A 13,001-nucleotide genomic window follows, 5' to 3' on the forward strand; every position below is an offset into this window, starting at 1 on the left:
AAATCACTCTCTTAAACATCAATTTAAGAAAAATAAAAAAACAGAAAAGTACAAAAAATAATTTTCTTGACTTCAAAGATGAAGTCAACTTTATGTTAAAATGATTTTTAAGCAGTAATGCTGAGAAACAATATTCCATTTATTCATCTTTGAAGAAAAAGGTAAGCAAAAGATTTTCTGTTTTGCTCTTCACATGCTATAGCTACCAAGAACAAATCAAATAGTCTTTAAACAAATATATCTACAAGCTAAATTATACATTAAAATCTAACCTAGAGTTATATTTTTGAACAGAAGAAAATAAGACAAGCTCTTGAAAGAATAGCTTAATTCCAAAATTCCTAGCCACTCTCAGTACAAACACCGAGAAATACAGAGACACCAGGATGTTTACATGACACTTCTGCTGATGCCAAATCTGCCCCAAAAGGCAAAATATAAACTGCTCAGAGACTAAGTTTCAAGTCCATAAGCAGGAGGTATTTATTAGCAACGCGTTGGGGAACTCTCCAGGTCGCCCTGGGAAAAGAGTTCCATCCGTTAACAATTAGTGCAGTTCTTTTATACAATTTTGAGTGTAGGTTACATCATCTTTTCATGCATATTCACATATAGGCGGAGTCTTCCATTTTGGGGAGTCGTCTGGTGGGAGTTCCGGTGCCTTCATCAGGGAGAGGGGTCGTTTTGTTAGTCTTCCTCGGGTTAAACTTTTGAACTCTTCTTAAACTTCTCCTAATTTGGGTAGTTCCCTGGTATACCTGGCAGGGTCTTAGTGACCTTGGCTCATCCTAAAACTTCTGAGGCTACTGATGCCAAAATTTAAGTTATTTTGTGGGTTTAGTGTTCTTTTCTGTCAACCTGTCCTGTTCTCTCAGACAATTTATTACCTCCGTATTTTCCTAATGCTAAGCCTTCTTATAGTGCCTTGCATTTTATATTTTAACTCGTTATTTCTCGAAGACTGCTTCCTTTTGGGCGGCTTCATTTCCCCCCTTTTCTTATAACTTACGAATTCTTTCGTCAAGTTCTAATCCCAAAGGGCGTTGATATGCTTGTACCATTGCCCAAATCATTTGGGTCTTTTTCATCATAGATTTTAGTTTCCGCCACAGGCATATGTTCATGAGAGTTAGTAAAAACATAGCTATAATTATGATTAGTATTGGGTGCACCAGGTAGTGAAAAACCTGTGTCGCTGTTGGGGAATATCCTGTAAAGACATCCCACCAATGATGTTGACCTACTTGTTCTACCTTGGTCAGGACACTCTTTATACCTCCCGAATTGTGTTCTACTTGCCATAACATGCGTTTGGTTGTTTGATTCACCCTTTGCACTAATTCCTTTACCTTAGGATGTACAAGCATTGCCTTGAGAACCTTAATGTCCATACCTATTTGTAATTTTGGTAACTCTTGATATAGACTATATTCTGCATTAATTAGTTGCTGAGTGGTTACCGGAACAGTGTAATTAAAATCACAACCTACAATCCTAGTGAAGTTACATACACAGAAGTTAGTATTGTTAGTCACTTCTTGACAGTTATCTATAGTGACATCAGTGCAAATTGTCCTAATACATGCGCACCCATTCCCTATATAGTAAGCTTGTGATTGGACCCTATTGTGTGGAAGCATCTCAAACGTGCATACGCTGTCCTCAGCATCTAAGCATAAATCTTCTGCTTCTACTATTGCATTCTCGCAAATATAGCCTAATTGCCCTTTAGGAATGCATGCTTCTGTACTAATCGATCGCCACCTATTTTTAGTATTATCATAACTTGCCCAAACGTTATGGTCCACCGGCTTGACAATAACGTTTTGATGTATCGCTCCTAGGGTAAGAATAGGAAAGATAGCTCTTTCCTCTGCCGCGCTGATAGTGAGAACATAGGCTTCAATGTGTTCTCGTTGCGGCTCATAAGTGAAGTTTACTAATAGCCACCAGGCTTGATGATCCTTTTCAAATTGTGTAGTATGGCTGTCCTTTAGTATTGTTTCTCTTATCTCTTGAGGTAATATACCTGACATTCCTTCCCTCATTATTCCTGCTGCTACTGAATGTACCCATTGTTGTGTCTGAGTGCATTGAATAGCAAGCGCAATTTCTTTGCTAATATCTCCTGTATAGTTAGTGATTCTAACAAAATCTTCAGCAGTGTGGTTAGCTATTAAGATCAATAATTTAACTGCTAGTGATTGTGTTTCTGCCAATGTGAGCATGGATGAGCTTAGGGGCACTTTAAGTTTTCCTAAGCTAGAAGTGACAGTATTTAATTTGTTCATTAATACTTCTTGATCTATGGTATTTAATATGCCAAATCCGGTGCCAACCCATCCACTTATATCTCTTTGTGTTCGTTTATGATAGGACCTAGTTGTTAACCATGCACTCCAACCTTTAAGGCTTTGTTGTATGAATGGTTGACAATCCTTTTGTATATGTGTAATATCGGTTTGAATGTTTATCTGCACCTTCTTCAGAGAATAAGTGGGGTCTAGTAATAATTTCAGTTCATTTGATTTTCTTATCACCTGGGGCCCTATAAAGGTTAAATCATGTATATTCCTACATTCCGAAGGTGGAGTGGTTTCTTGGGTCAGGTTTAGATTTGGATCTCCGAGTGATACTGCGCCTGTTGGTAACAAAATGTTGCTAGTAAGACTATGCTTATTAACGAAGCCCTGTTCTGGAATAGGTTTAGGAAGTTTGATCTCCCTTTCACATGTAAACTTCATTGTTTGGTCTAATCTGAATATGATTTCACACTGTGCTTTACCTCTCCCAGAATCCTCCCACTGACACGAAACTGGGCCTTTCCGCTGAATCCAGACAATGGGCTCTCCTGTTTTTACTCGGCTATAGACAATTAAGTGTTGTCTAGCAGCCTTTTCCCTGGGTTCAATTGTTACTATCAGCTGTTTTGTTCTTCCCTCTATGGGGTCGAACTCTCGACACCCAATTTGGATTTGGTCCCCCTTTTGTGCTACAAGATACCCATTCCATTCCTCTCTTGTATATGGCCGATTATTGCGTAAAACGTAAATTTCAAAGCCTGGCCCGTTCAGTCTTGACACCAGGCGTGCGCTAGACCATGGTTCTGTTGGGGTAGGGTCTTGGGACAAAACTATACTTATCAAGAGTCCAATGGTCAGGGTTGAAAGGGCCTGAGATGGAATCGGGTTCATGATGTCAGCTTTTCTTGTTTACTTTCTGGAGCTCTTTTGACGCGTGAGTAATGGATCCATGTAGGTCGCTCCTTGATCCGGACCGCGGTGAAGGTGGTCAGCAGTACTTGGAAAGGTCCCTCCCACTTTTCTTGTAGGGGTTTTCCTAGAAGATTCTTAACATACACCCAATCACCCGGGTTAAACTGATGCAGTTTACAATCAGGTTGTTTGGGTTGGTGTTCTATTACCACGGTAGCATTTTTATCGAAACGTTTCCCCACTGCAATTACATAATCATAGATATACTGATTACCAATTTGGTCTATAGCATCCCCATTTACAATTTGCATAGCATAGGGTCTGCCGTACAGAATTTCAAATGGGCTCAACTTTTCCTTTGATTTAGGTTTGACTCTTAGTCTAAGCAGAGCGATAGGCAAAGCTTGATACCACTGGAAATTAGTTTCTTGGCATATTTTAGCAATTTGTTGTTTGATAAGATGATTCATTTTCTCTACTTGCCCACTAGCCTGTGGCCGGTAAGGCGTATGTAATTGCCATTTGATCTGTAATGCTTTGCTTATTGCTCTTACCACTTTTGCACAGAAATGTGAACCTCTGTCTGAAGAAATGCTTCTTGGTACCCCAAACCGTGGTATAATCTCATTCAGTAGTACTTTAGTTACTTCCCTTTCCTTATTCGTTCTGCAAGGGAATGCTTCAGGCCACCCAGAAAATGTATCAGTCAACACTAGCAAGTATCGAAACCCCCCTTTTCTTGGGAGTTCGGAGAAATCAATTTGCCATACTTCACCTGGGAATTTACCTCGACTTATTGCTCCTTGGTGTACCTTGATTCCTGTATTTGGGTTGTTCTTCAGGCATAGCTCACATTGGGATGTAACGTGTTTTATGGTAGTAAATAATTTTGGTCCTGCTATTCTAGTTTGCAAATGCTGGTAAAGTGGATCTAGACCCCAATGGGTTTTTTCATGTTCTATCTTCACAAACTGCCACATTAATTTTTCCGGTATTATTAGCTGTCCTGTTTCTAATTGACCCCATCCATTGTCTAGCAATTTGCCTTTATTCTTTTGAATCCACCTGTGATCTGATTCCTGATAATTTGGTTGGAAGCTTGTATCTAGCTCTCTTGGTACTAGAGCCGTTATATTTACTTCTTCTATTCTTGCAGCAGCTGATTTAGCTTCTGCATCCGCTTTTCTATTCCCTATTTCTGGAATAGTGTTACCTTTTAGGTGTCCTTTGCAATGCATTATGGCCACTTGTGTCGGGAGCTGGACTGCTTCTAACAATCGTAGAATTTCCTCTGCATGTTTGACTGCTTTCCCTTGGGTAGTCAGCAGTCCTCTTTCTTTCCAGATTGCTCCATGAGCATGTACGACGGAGAAGGCATACTTAGAGTCTGTCCAAATATTAATTCGCATGTTTTCTGCTAATTCCAGAGCTCGGATAAGAGCTATCAGCTCTGCTCTTTGGGCTGAGGTCCCTGCAGGTAAAGGATTTGACTCGATTACCTCTTCCGTCGTAGTCACCGCATAGCCAGCCATTCTCACCCCTTGCTTTACGAAGCTGCTGCCATCCGAGAACCAATTGTCCGCATCTTCGAGTGGTTCTTCTTTGAGATCCGGGCGACTGGAGTAGACTGCTTCGATTGTTTCCAGGCAGTCATGTTCGATGGGTTCTGCCAGAGTTCTTCCTTCTAGGAATGAAGCTGGGTTTACGATATTAGTTACTTGGATAGTTATATCATCTGATTCAGCTAGGATAGCCTGGTATTTTAGGAATCTGGAGGGTGATAACCAGTGGTTACCTTTCTGTTCTAATACGGCTGATACAGTATGAGACACTAACACAGTCATTTTCTGGCCCAACGTGAGCTTCCTGGCCTCTTCTACGTTTATAATCACTGCAGCCACTGCTTTCAGACAGCTAGGCCATCCTTTGCTTACTTCATCCAACTGTTTGGAGAAATAGGCCACAGCTCTCTTGTGTGGTCCCAACTGTTGTGCTAAGACTCCTAAAGCCATCCCTTGTCGTTCATGAGAGAACAGCCAGAAAGGTTTTGTCACATCTGGAAGACCCAAAGCTGGCGCTCTCATAAGCTCCTGTTTCAGTTTCTTAAAAGCCCCTTCTGCTTCGGGAGTCCAGACTAGAATATTCTTAGTTTCTTTTAGCAAATCATATAATGGTTTAGCGAGTATCCCATATTGATAGATCCATAGTCGACACCAACCTGTCATTCCCAGAAAGGCGCGCAAATCTCTCACCGTTTCTGGTCTAGGCATTTGGCAGATGGCTTCCTTCCTTGTTGTTCCTAGGGATCGCTGCCCTCTGGAAACTTCATATCCCAGGTATACTACTTCTTCTTGCACCAGCTGTGCTTTCTGTTGAGAAACTCGATATCCACTTATACCCAAGAAATTCAACAGAGAAATAGTCCATTCAATGCATTCTTCTTCTGTCTCTGTTGCTATCAGGAGATCGTCTACGTATTGTAGAAGAGTACCATCTCCCGGTGGCCTCTCCCACTGTTCTAATTCTTTGGCTAATTGATTCCCAAAAATTGTGGGACTATTTTTATAACCTTGAGGTAACACAGTCCATGTGAGTTGGGTTTTTCTCCCTATATTTACAGATTCCCATTCAAAGGCAAAGATCTTTTGGCTTTCTGGAGCTAAGGGAAGGCAGAAGAATGCATCTTTCAAGTCTAATACCGTGAACCAGGTCAAATTTTCTTTTAATTTAGTTAGGAGTGTATAAGGGTTAGCAACTACTGGGTGTAGTGTCTTCGTTATTTCATTCACTGCTCTTAGATCTTGGACTAATCTATAAGTTCCATTAGGTTTCTTAACTGGCAAGATCGGTGTGTTAAAATCTGATTCGCATTCTATTAATAACCCCAAGTCTAGAAACTTTCTAATTATGGGTTCAATTCCTTTTCTATCTTCTAACCTCAGTGGGTACTGTTTTCTCACTACTGGCCTTGCTCCAGGTATAAGGTCAATAATGATAGGTGTTGCTTGCTTTGATTTTCCAGGTACGTCAGTAGCCCATACCAACGGGTAGGCTTCACTCAGAATTCGCTCGATATTGTGTCTTTCAGGTTTTGGTTTTATGCAACTGATTGTTAGGCTTAGAGCTGCAATCAGTTGCTCTTCGTTTACTTGGAATTCCAATTTGTCTTTGTTGAATTTTATTATGGCTCCTAAGTTTTCTAATAAATCTCTTCCCAACAAAGGCTTTGGGGAACTTGGTAAATACAGAAACTGATGGATTCCCATTTGTTTTCCAATTTTGTATTTAATGGGTTTTAAAAAGTAAGCTTTTTCTGGTTGGCCTGTTGCTCCCACAACTTGTACAAATTCATCACTTTTAGGCACTAGTTCCTGATTTAAAACCGAAAATGTTGCTCCTGTATCAATCAAAAAGTCTAATTCTTTTTCACCTTCCCCTAGCTCCATTTTAACCAGTGGGTCTGCTAGGGAACGACTCACCGGTCCCCCTCATTCACTACTCTGGTGTGCGATTGTGGTAGTGTCTGTGAGTCTTTCTCTTAACTGAGGACATTCTCGTCTCCAATGTCCTATCTGCAAACAATTGGAACATTGATTTGGTCCTATTCTAGTTGAGTGGGGTTGGAATCTTCCTCCCCCTCTTGTCTGGCAGACCCTACCTCCACCCCTGGCACTAGGTCCCGGGTACTTCATATTCTGGGTTGCCATCGCTACTGCTACCACCCGAGCGAGTCTCTTATCTTCCTTTTTCTTCTCTTCTTTTTCTCTATTATTATACACCTTCCAGGCCTCATTCAGCAGCGTCTCTAAATTTTTGTTTGCTGGATGCTCAAGTTTTTGTAATTTCTTTCTGATATCTGGGTTGCATTGCCCCATCACTAATCCCAATAATTGTTGTTTTCCTTCTTCTGACGCTGGATCTAGGGGTGTGTATTGTCTCATGGCCGCTCTAAGTCTATCCAGAAACTCTGAAGGGGTTTCGTCCTTTCCTTGTCTTATATCATATAACATTGCCCAATTGATAGCCTTAGGTATTGCATTCCGCAGGCCTATCGCTATCAGCTTCCTATACTGCACTAGCCGCCCATATTGAACTAAGTTATTCGGGTCCCATTCTGGATTGCTACTGGGAAATATTACATCCAGCCTCTCAGGTAATAAGGCAGCATGTTCTCTTCCTGTTCTTAGTACAAGTTCCCTTTCTGTATCTGTTAATTCTGACAACATTACTTCTATATCCTCCCAATCTATATCTTGATTCTTTGCCAATAACTCAAACCTCCTAGCCACTCCCTCTGGATTTTTTCTGAAGTTCCTTGCTTCCTCTCTCCAGCTATTCAAATCACTTGTTGTAAACGGCACCTTTATTCGTCCCTGTTCCCCTGCAATGGGCATTATTCGTCGAAGAGGAGCTATTGTATAACTTCCTCCGTCCCTTTCTTTGGCTTCTCTCCGTGCTACAGATCTAGTATAATGTGGATAACTGGTCCTCTCCCCGGGATCTTCCTCCTGGGCTTCGGTGTCTACTCTATTCTTTTTCTTTTCTTTTCTTTTTGCCCCTTTCTGTTCCTCATTTTCACTCTCCGTTCCTGCCACATCATCCTCTACCAACCCCCTGGCGTGGTTTACGCAGTCCAGCTGCCTCTCTTTCTGTATTTGGATGAGACGCTGTCGGTGCTCACCCTGCCCCAAACTGTCACCCTCCTCGTCTTCTGTCCCTTTCGTATCTCTCTTATCCTCTATCTGAATTACTATATTCAGCTTCTGTGAGTTGTTTTCTTTTTCTCTTTGGTTTATTGCATCGTTATTTTCTTCACCGTACCTCGACTTAGGAACATCACCCCCTCTTTCGGGGTTCCCTGATCTCAGCAGGCTACTTTCATCTTTATAAATTTCAGTTCTAGGTGTGCTGCTTTCCATCCTGTAGACTCCTGATTTTCGTAAGCTGCTTTCATTTCTTGGTGTACTACTATCTCCGCTTTCCCTGTCTTTTGATTTGGGTGGGCTGTTCCTTTCCCCACGACTCTCGAGTCCTAACAGACTGCTTTCATCTTGGTAGCTCCCCGACCCCTGTGGACTATTCAGTCCCTGTGAGCCACTTTCCCTTCCGCCACTTCCTGATTTTGATGGGCTACTCTCCTCCCAGCTGTTTTCTGATCTTTGAGGGCTATAACCGGTCTTAGATTTCCCTTGCTCCAGTGACATATCCCCTAATAGACTAGTATCTTTTTCACCTTCTCTCAGTCTGGGAGGAGGCACTCCATATCCTGGGGCAAATGGCTGATATTCCCACAGGCTTACTTCACTCTCTTTTCCACTGTCCCTTCTTATTAATTTGAGGCACTGTTGTCCAATACTGCAGGCATCACAGCAGCGTTCCTTAGGTTTTAAGTTTTTCTTATCCTTTTCTAAGGCTAGTACTAGGGGATCCTGAGGTGCCACGTTTATCCCACATTCCTTCTGCCACTCCGGTTTATTTCTTAGGGTAAAAAACATATCACAATACATCACTTCATCCCATTTGCCTAGCCGGCGGAGGAACAACATGAGTTGTAAGATTGTGTTATAATTAATTGTTCCTTCCGGTGGCCATTTTTCATCTCCGTCTAGCTTATACAAAGGCCACCACTGTGTACAGTATTTTAAAAGTGTCTTTTTACTTATGTTCCCCCCTGGAATCCCTCCTAAATCTTTCCAGTGTTTCAGGATACATCCCAAGGGGGTTTTCATATTTACTTCTTTACTTTGTTGGCCTCCCATTACTATTCTCTGGATTTATGTCTCTTTGTTTAACCGGGTCGAACTCCTACCCGTGAGTACTATATCTTGCTTTGTTTCATCACTTCATGCACACAATTTTCAGTCGCTTTGTCCGTCTCTAGCCTGGCCTCTCACGAAGGTCAGGAACCGTAGAGCAGGACTTCCCACTCACTCTGCAGCAATGCTGCGTCTCAGTCACTCTCACTCATACTTGCACACTTTATATATATATGTATTCCTACCTTCTGGTTTATATCTGAACAGACTGCTTTACCAAGTAAGGTCACAGGATGTCGATTGCGGACTGCGAGATACTGGTTTGTTGTTGGATATCCGATCTGTGTTATCACATAGCCACAGGACACCGCTGCAAGCTAGAAAATATATGGCTTACAGACACTGCAACTAATACTTGTCTAGGTGTGTTCTGACAATAGTATCTTGATCACTTGGTCTTTGCTAAATCTTGATTTGCTTTACACCGTATACGGTAAAAAGGTAAGTACTATTTCTTGCGTTTCCCAACATATATCTCCCACAGTTATTACACCAAACTCTTAAGTCAAGGGAGCAATTACAGAAAAGACAGGTTTTTTTTTGTTTGGTTTTTTTTTTTTTTTTTTTTTTTTTTTTTTTCTTTTCTTTTTTTATATCCTAGGATTCAAGCGCGCTACCACTAACTTATTCACTTTTTTTTTTTTTGAGATTACATGTATCATCACCTCCCAAATACGTCTTACAAAGTGCACTTCTTCACAAGACTTTTACAAACAACACAGAAAATGGACAAAATTGCAAACAAGCAGAACTTTTCTCCATACCTTTAAATTTCAAGCTACATGTTAATAAGAAATTCTCCACATTCCAAAACCTTTTCTCAAGAGAGATTCTTGGACACACTCCCGGACCTAGAAAGCAATCCTAGATTAGTTAACGACCATCCTTAGTTATAAGCTGTCTGTATCCTTAACCCTTAAATCACAACCTTACGGTCTTAAACACCTTACCGAACAATATTTCACACAACAAAATAAACCAAGGACATCAAGGTAAAAGGAGAACACATAAGACTCCGTTCCAGCAGGACTCTAACCTGCTTCGGAGGACACACAAGACACAACACACAAGACACTGCTCCGGCAGGACTCTAACCCACTTCGGAGAGCACACAAGACACTGCTCCGGTGGGACTCTAACCCACTTCGGAGAACACACAAGACACTGCTCCGGCGGGACTCTAACCCACTTCGGAGAGCACACACAAGACACTGCTCCGGCAGGACTCTAACCCGCTTCGGAGAACACACAAGACACTGCTCCGGCAGGACTCTAACCCGCTTCGGAGAACACACAAGACACTGCTCCGGCGGGACTCTAACCCACTTCGGAGAACACACACAAGACACTGCTCCGGCGGGACTCTAACCCACTTCGGAGAGCACACACAAGACACTGCTCCGGCGGGACTCTAACCCGCTTCGGAGAACACACAAGACACTTCTCCGGCAGGACTCTAACCCGCTTCGGAGAACACACAAGACACTGCTCCGGCGGGACTCTAACCCACTTCGGAGAGCACACACAAGACACTGCTCCGGCGGGACTCTAACCCACTTCGGAGAACACACACAAGACACTGCTCCGGCGGGACTCTAACCCACTTCGGAGAGCACACACAAGACACTTCTCCGGCGGGACTCTAACCCACTTCGGAGAACACGCAAGACACTTCTCCGGCGGGACTCTAACCCACTTCGGAGAGCACACACAACTGTTCCGGCAGGACTCTAACCTGCTTCTCTCTATATCTGGGCCTCTAACCCAGCAGGGATTAATGCCAGGGCGTCCCCTCGGCTTCCCTTCGGGCGGTAACGTCTTACCCCCCCGCTTCTCAACAAAGCGCTTTATCTTAAAGGATAAATACCTCTTAATTTGGAGCAGGAGGTCCTTGTCCACCGATGCACGTAGGCCTGAGGGGTCCGGGAGACTCTTCCGACAAAATTCAGTCGAGGGGGCCCAGAGAGGGTCCCGGCCCCCTGGGCCTAGGCTCAGGAGGACGGTCTCTCCTGCCTGGCTCGCCAAATTATGATGCCAAATCTGCCCCAAAAGGCAAAATATAAACTGCTCAGAGACTAAGTTTCAAGTCCATAAGCAGGAGGTATTTATTAGCAACGCGTTGGGGAACTCTCCAGGTCGCCCTGGGAAAAGAGTTCCATCCGTTAACAATTAGTGCAGTTCTTTTATACAATTTTGAGTGTAGGTTACATCATCTTTTCATGCATATTCACATATAGGCGGAGTCTTCCATTTTGGGGAGTCGTCTGGTGGGAGTTCCGGTGCCTTCATCAGGGAGAGGGGTCGTTTTGTTAGTCTTCCTCGGGTTAAACTTTTGAACTCTTCTTAAACTTCTCCTAATTTGGGTAGTTCCCTGGTATACCTGGCAGGGTCTTAGTGACCTTGGCTCATCCTAAAACTTCTGAGGCTACTGATGCCAAAATTTAAGTTATTTTGTGGGTTTAGTGTTCTTTTCTGTCAACCTGTCCTGTTCTCTCAGACAATTTATTACCTCCGTATTTTCCTAATGCTAAGCCTTCTTATAGTGCCTTGCATTTTATATTTTAACTCGTTATTTCTCGAAGACTGCTTCCTTTTGGGCGGCTTCACTGCTAATCAAATTTAGAAAAAAAAAAAACCTAAGAGACATTTAAACAAAATTGAAACTCAGAGAAGGTAAAATTGGTGTATGCAGAAGGTAAAAGTTCCCGAATCACTCTTGGCAAATAATTTTACAGTGTATCTGGATGTCTCCTACCCTTTGCAATTGACCCACTTGAAATCTAGCCTCCATTCAGAAGAAAGGGATGGATTTATTGTTAAAATGGGAAACTACCACAATGGTCTGTAAACCTGACAGTTCCAGATGCAGAAAAACATGTGTATATATATATATATATATATATATGTATATTTACACACACAGGTATACACATATATAGATATATATATGTATGTATTCCAAAGAAGGGCCTTGAGCATGATCTGAGGGCTGGAGCACCTCTCCTATGAAGACAGACTGAGAGCGTTGGGGTTGTTCAGTCTGGAGAAGACTTGGAGGAGACCTTAATGTAGCCTTAAAGGGACCTACAAGAAAGCCTTCTTAGGATAGAGACTTCTTAGGATCTCAGGCAGTGGTAGAACTAGGGGGAATGGATTCAAACTAGAGGTAGGTAGATTCAGATTGGACATTAGGAAAAAGTTCTTCACCATGAGGGTGGTGAGACATTGGAACAGGTTGCCCAGGGAGGTGGAGGCAGCCCCATCCCTGGACAGGGCTCTGAGCAACCTTATCGAGTAGGAGGTGTCCTGCCTGTGGTAGGGGGGTTGGACTAGATGATCTTAGAGGTCCCTTTCAACCCTGACAATTCTATGATTCTGTGCTGGTAAATACTCTCCCTGTATTCTGTTCAACCAGAACTTTTGTACCTTTGAACAATGCTACCATCAAATAACACTGCACATTTAATATACAAAAGCATACAGTGTGTCTCTCTAGAACTTACTAATTCCTCTCCCTGACATGGACTTATATGGAAGAATTGAATTTTTTAAAAAAATACAAAAGGAACTAAATGATGATAAATATAAAAATATTTTATTGTCTTTACATAAATAGATACATTAAAGGAATAACAAAAGTGTGGTTTTAAAGTTGTCTGAAGCTTATCTGTGCACTCCTGTTGAAAGAAAAGGTCCCAGCACATCTCTTCTACCTCTTCCTCTTGACCATGCACCATCTTTGCCATTGCAGTTGTGATGCTGTCTCTAGAAATTACTCAGTAAATCAGATTAATTTGCTTCTCTTCTCTGCTGAAAGTCTTTTTTTTTTCCCCTGCAAGATTAATTTCCAGTTCAATAACAAAGATGATTTTACTTACTGTGCTGACTATTAATGCCAACTCTGAGGATTCAGCTCAGCTAAGGATTATATAGTTAAAATAACACCATCCTAGTTAGCAGCTGAAAAAGA

The 13,001-nt window shown here is 42.2% G+C and overlaps 1 protein-coding gene across 1 annotated transcript; it reads right to left on the minus strand.

The window, feature by feature from the left end:
• Positions 1–3,190: 3,190 nt before the first annotated feature.
• On the minus strand, positions 3,191–12,768 carry LOC139805056 (uncharacterized). The gene is made up of 4 exons (XM_071763415.1): positions 12,745–12,768; positions 10,899–11,071; positions 7,229–8,693; positions 3,191–6,586 (listed from the first exon to the last, which is right to left on the minus strand). Exons 1-4 carry the CDS (start codon positions 12,766–12,768, stop codon positions 3,191–3,193), a joined length of 5,058 nt encoding a protein of 1,685 aa, XP_071619516.1.
• Between the last annotated feature and the right edge of the window lie 233 nt (positions 12,769–13,001).

The sequence above is a fragment of the Heliangelus exortis genome, chromosome 1, assembly GCF_036169615.1.
Source record: "Heliangelus exortis chromosome 1, bHelExo1.hap1, whole genome shotgun sequence".
NCBI lineage: Eukaryota > Metazoa > Chordata > Aves > Apodiformes > Trochilidae > Heliangelus > Heliangelus exortis.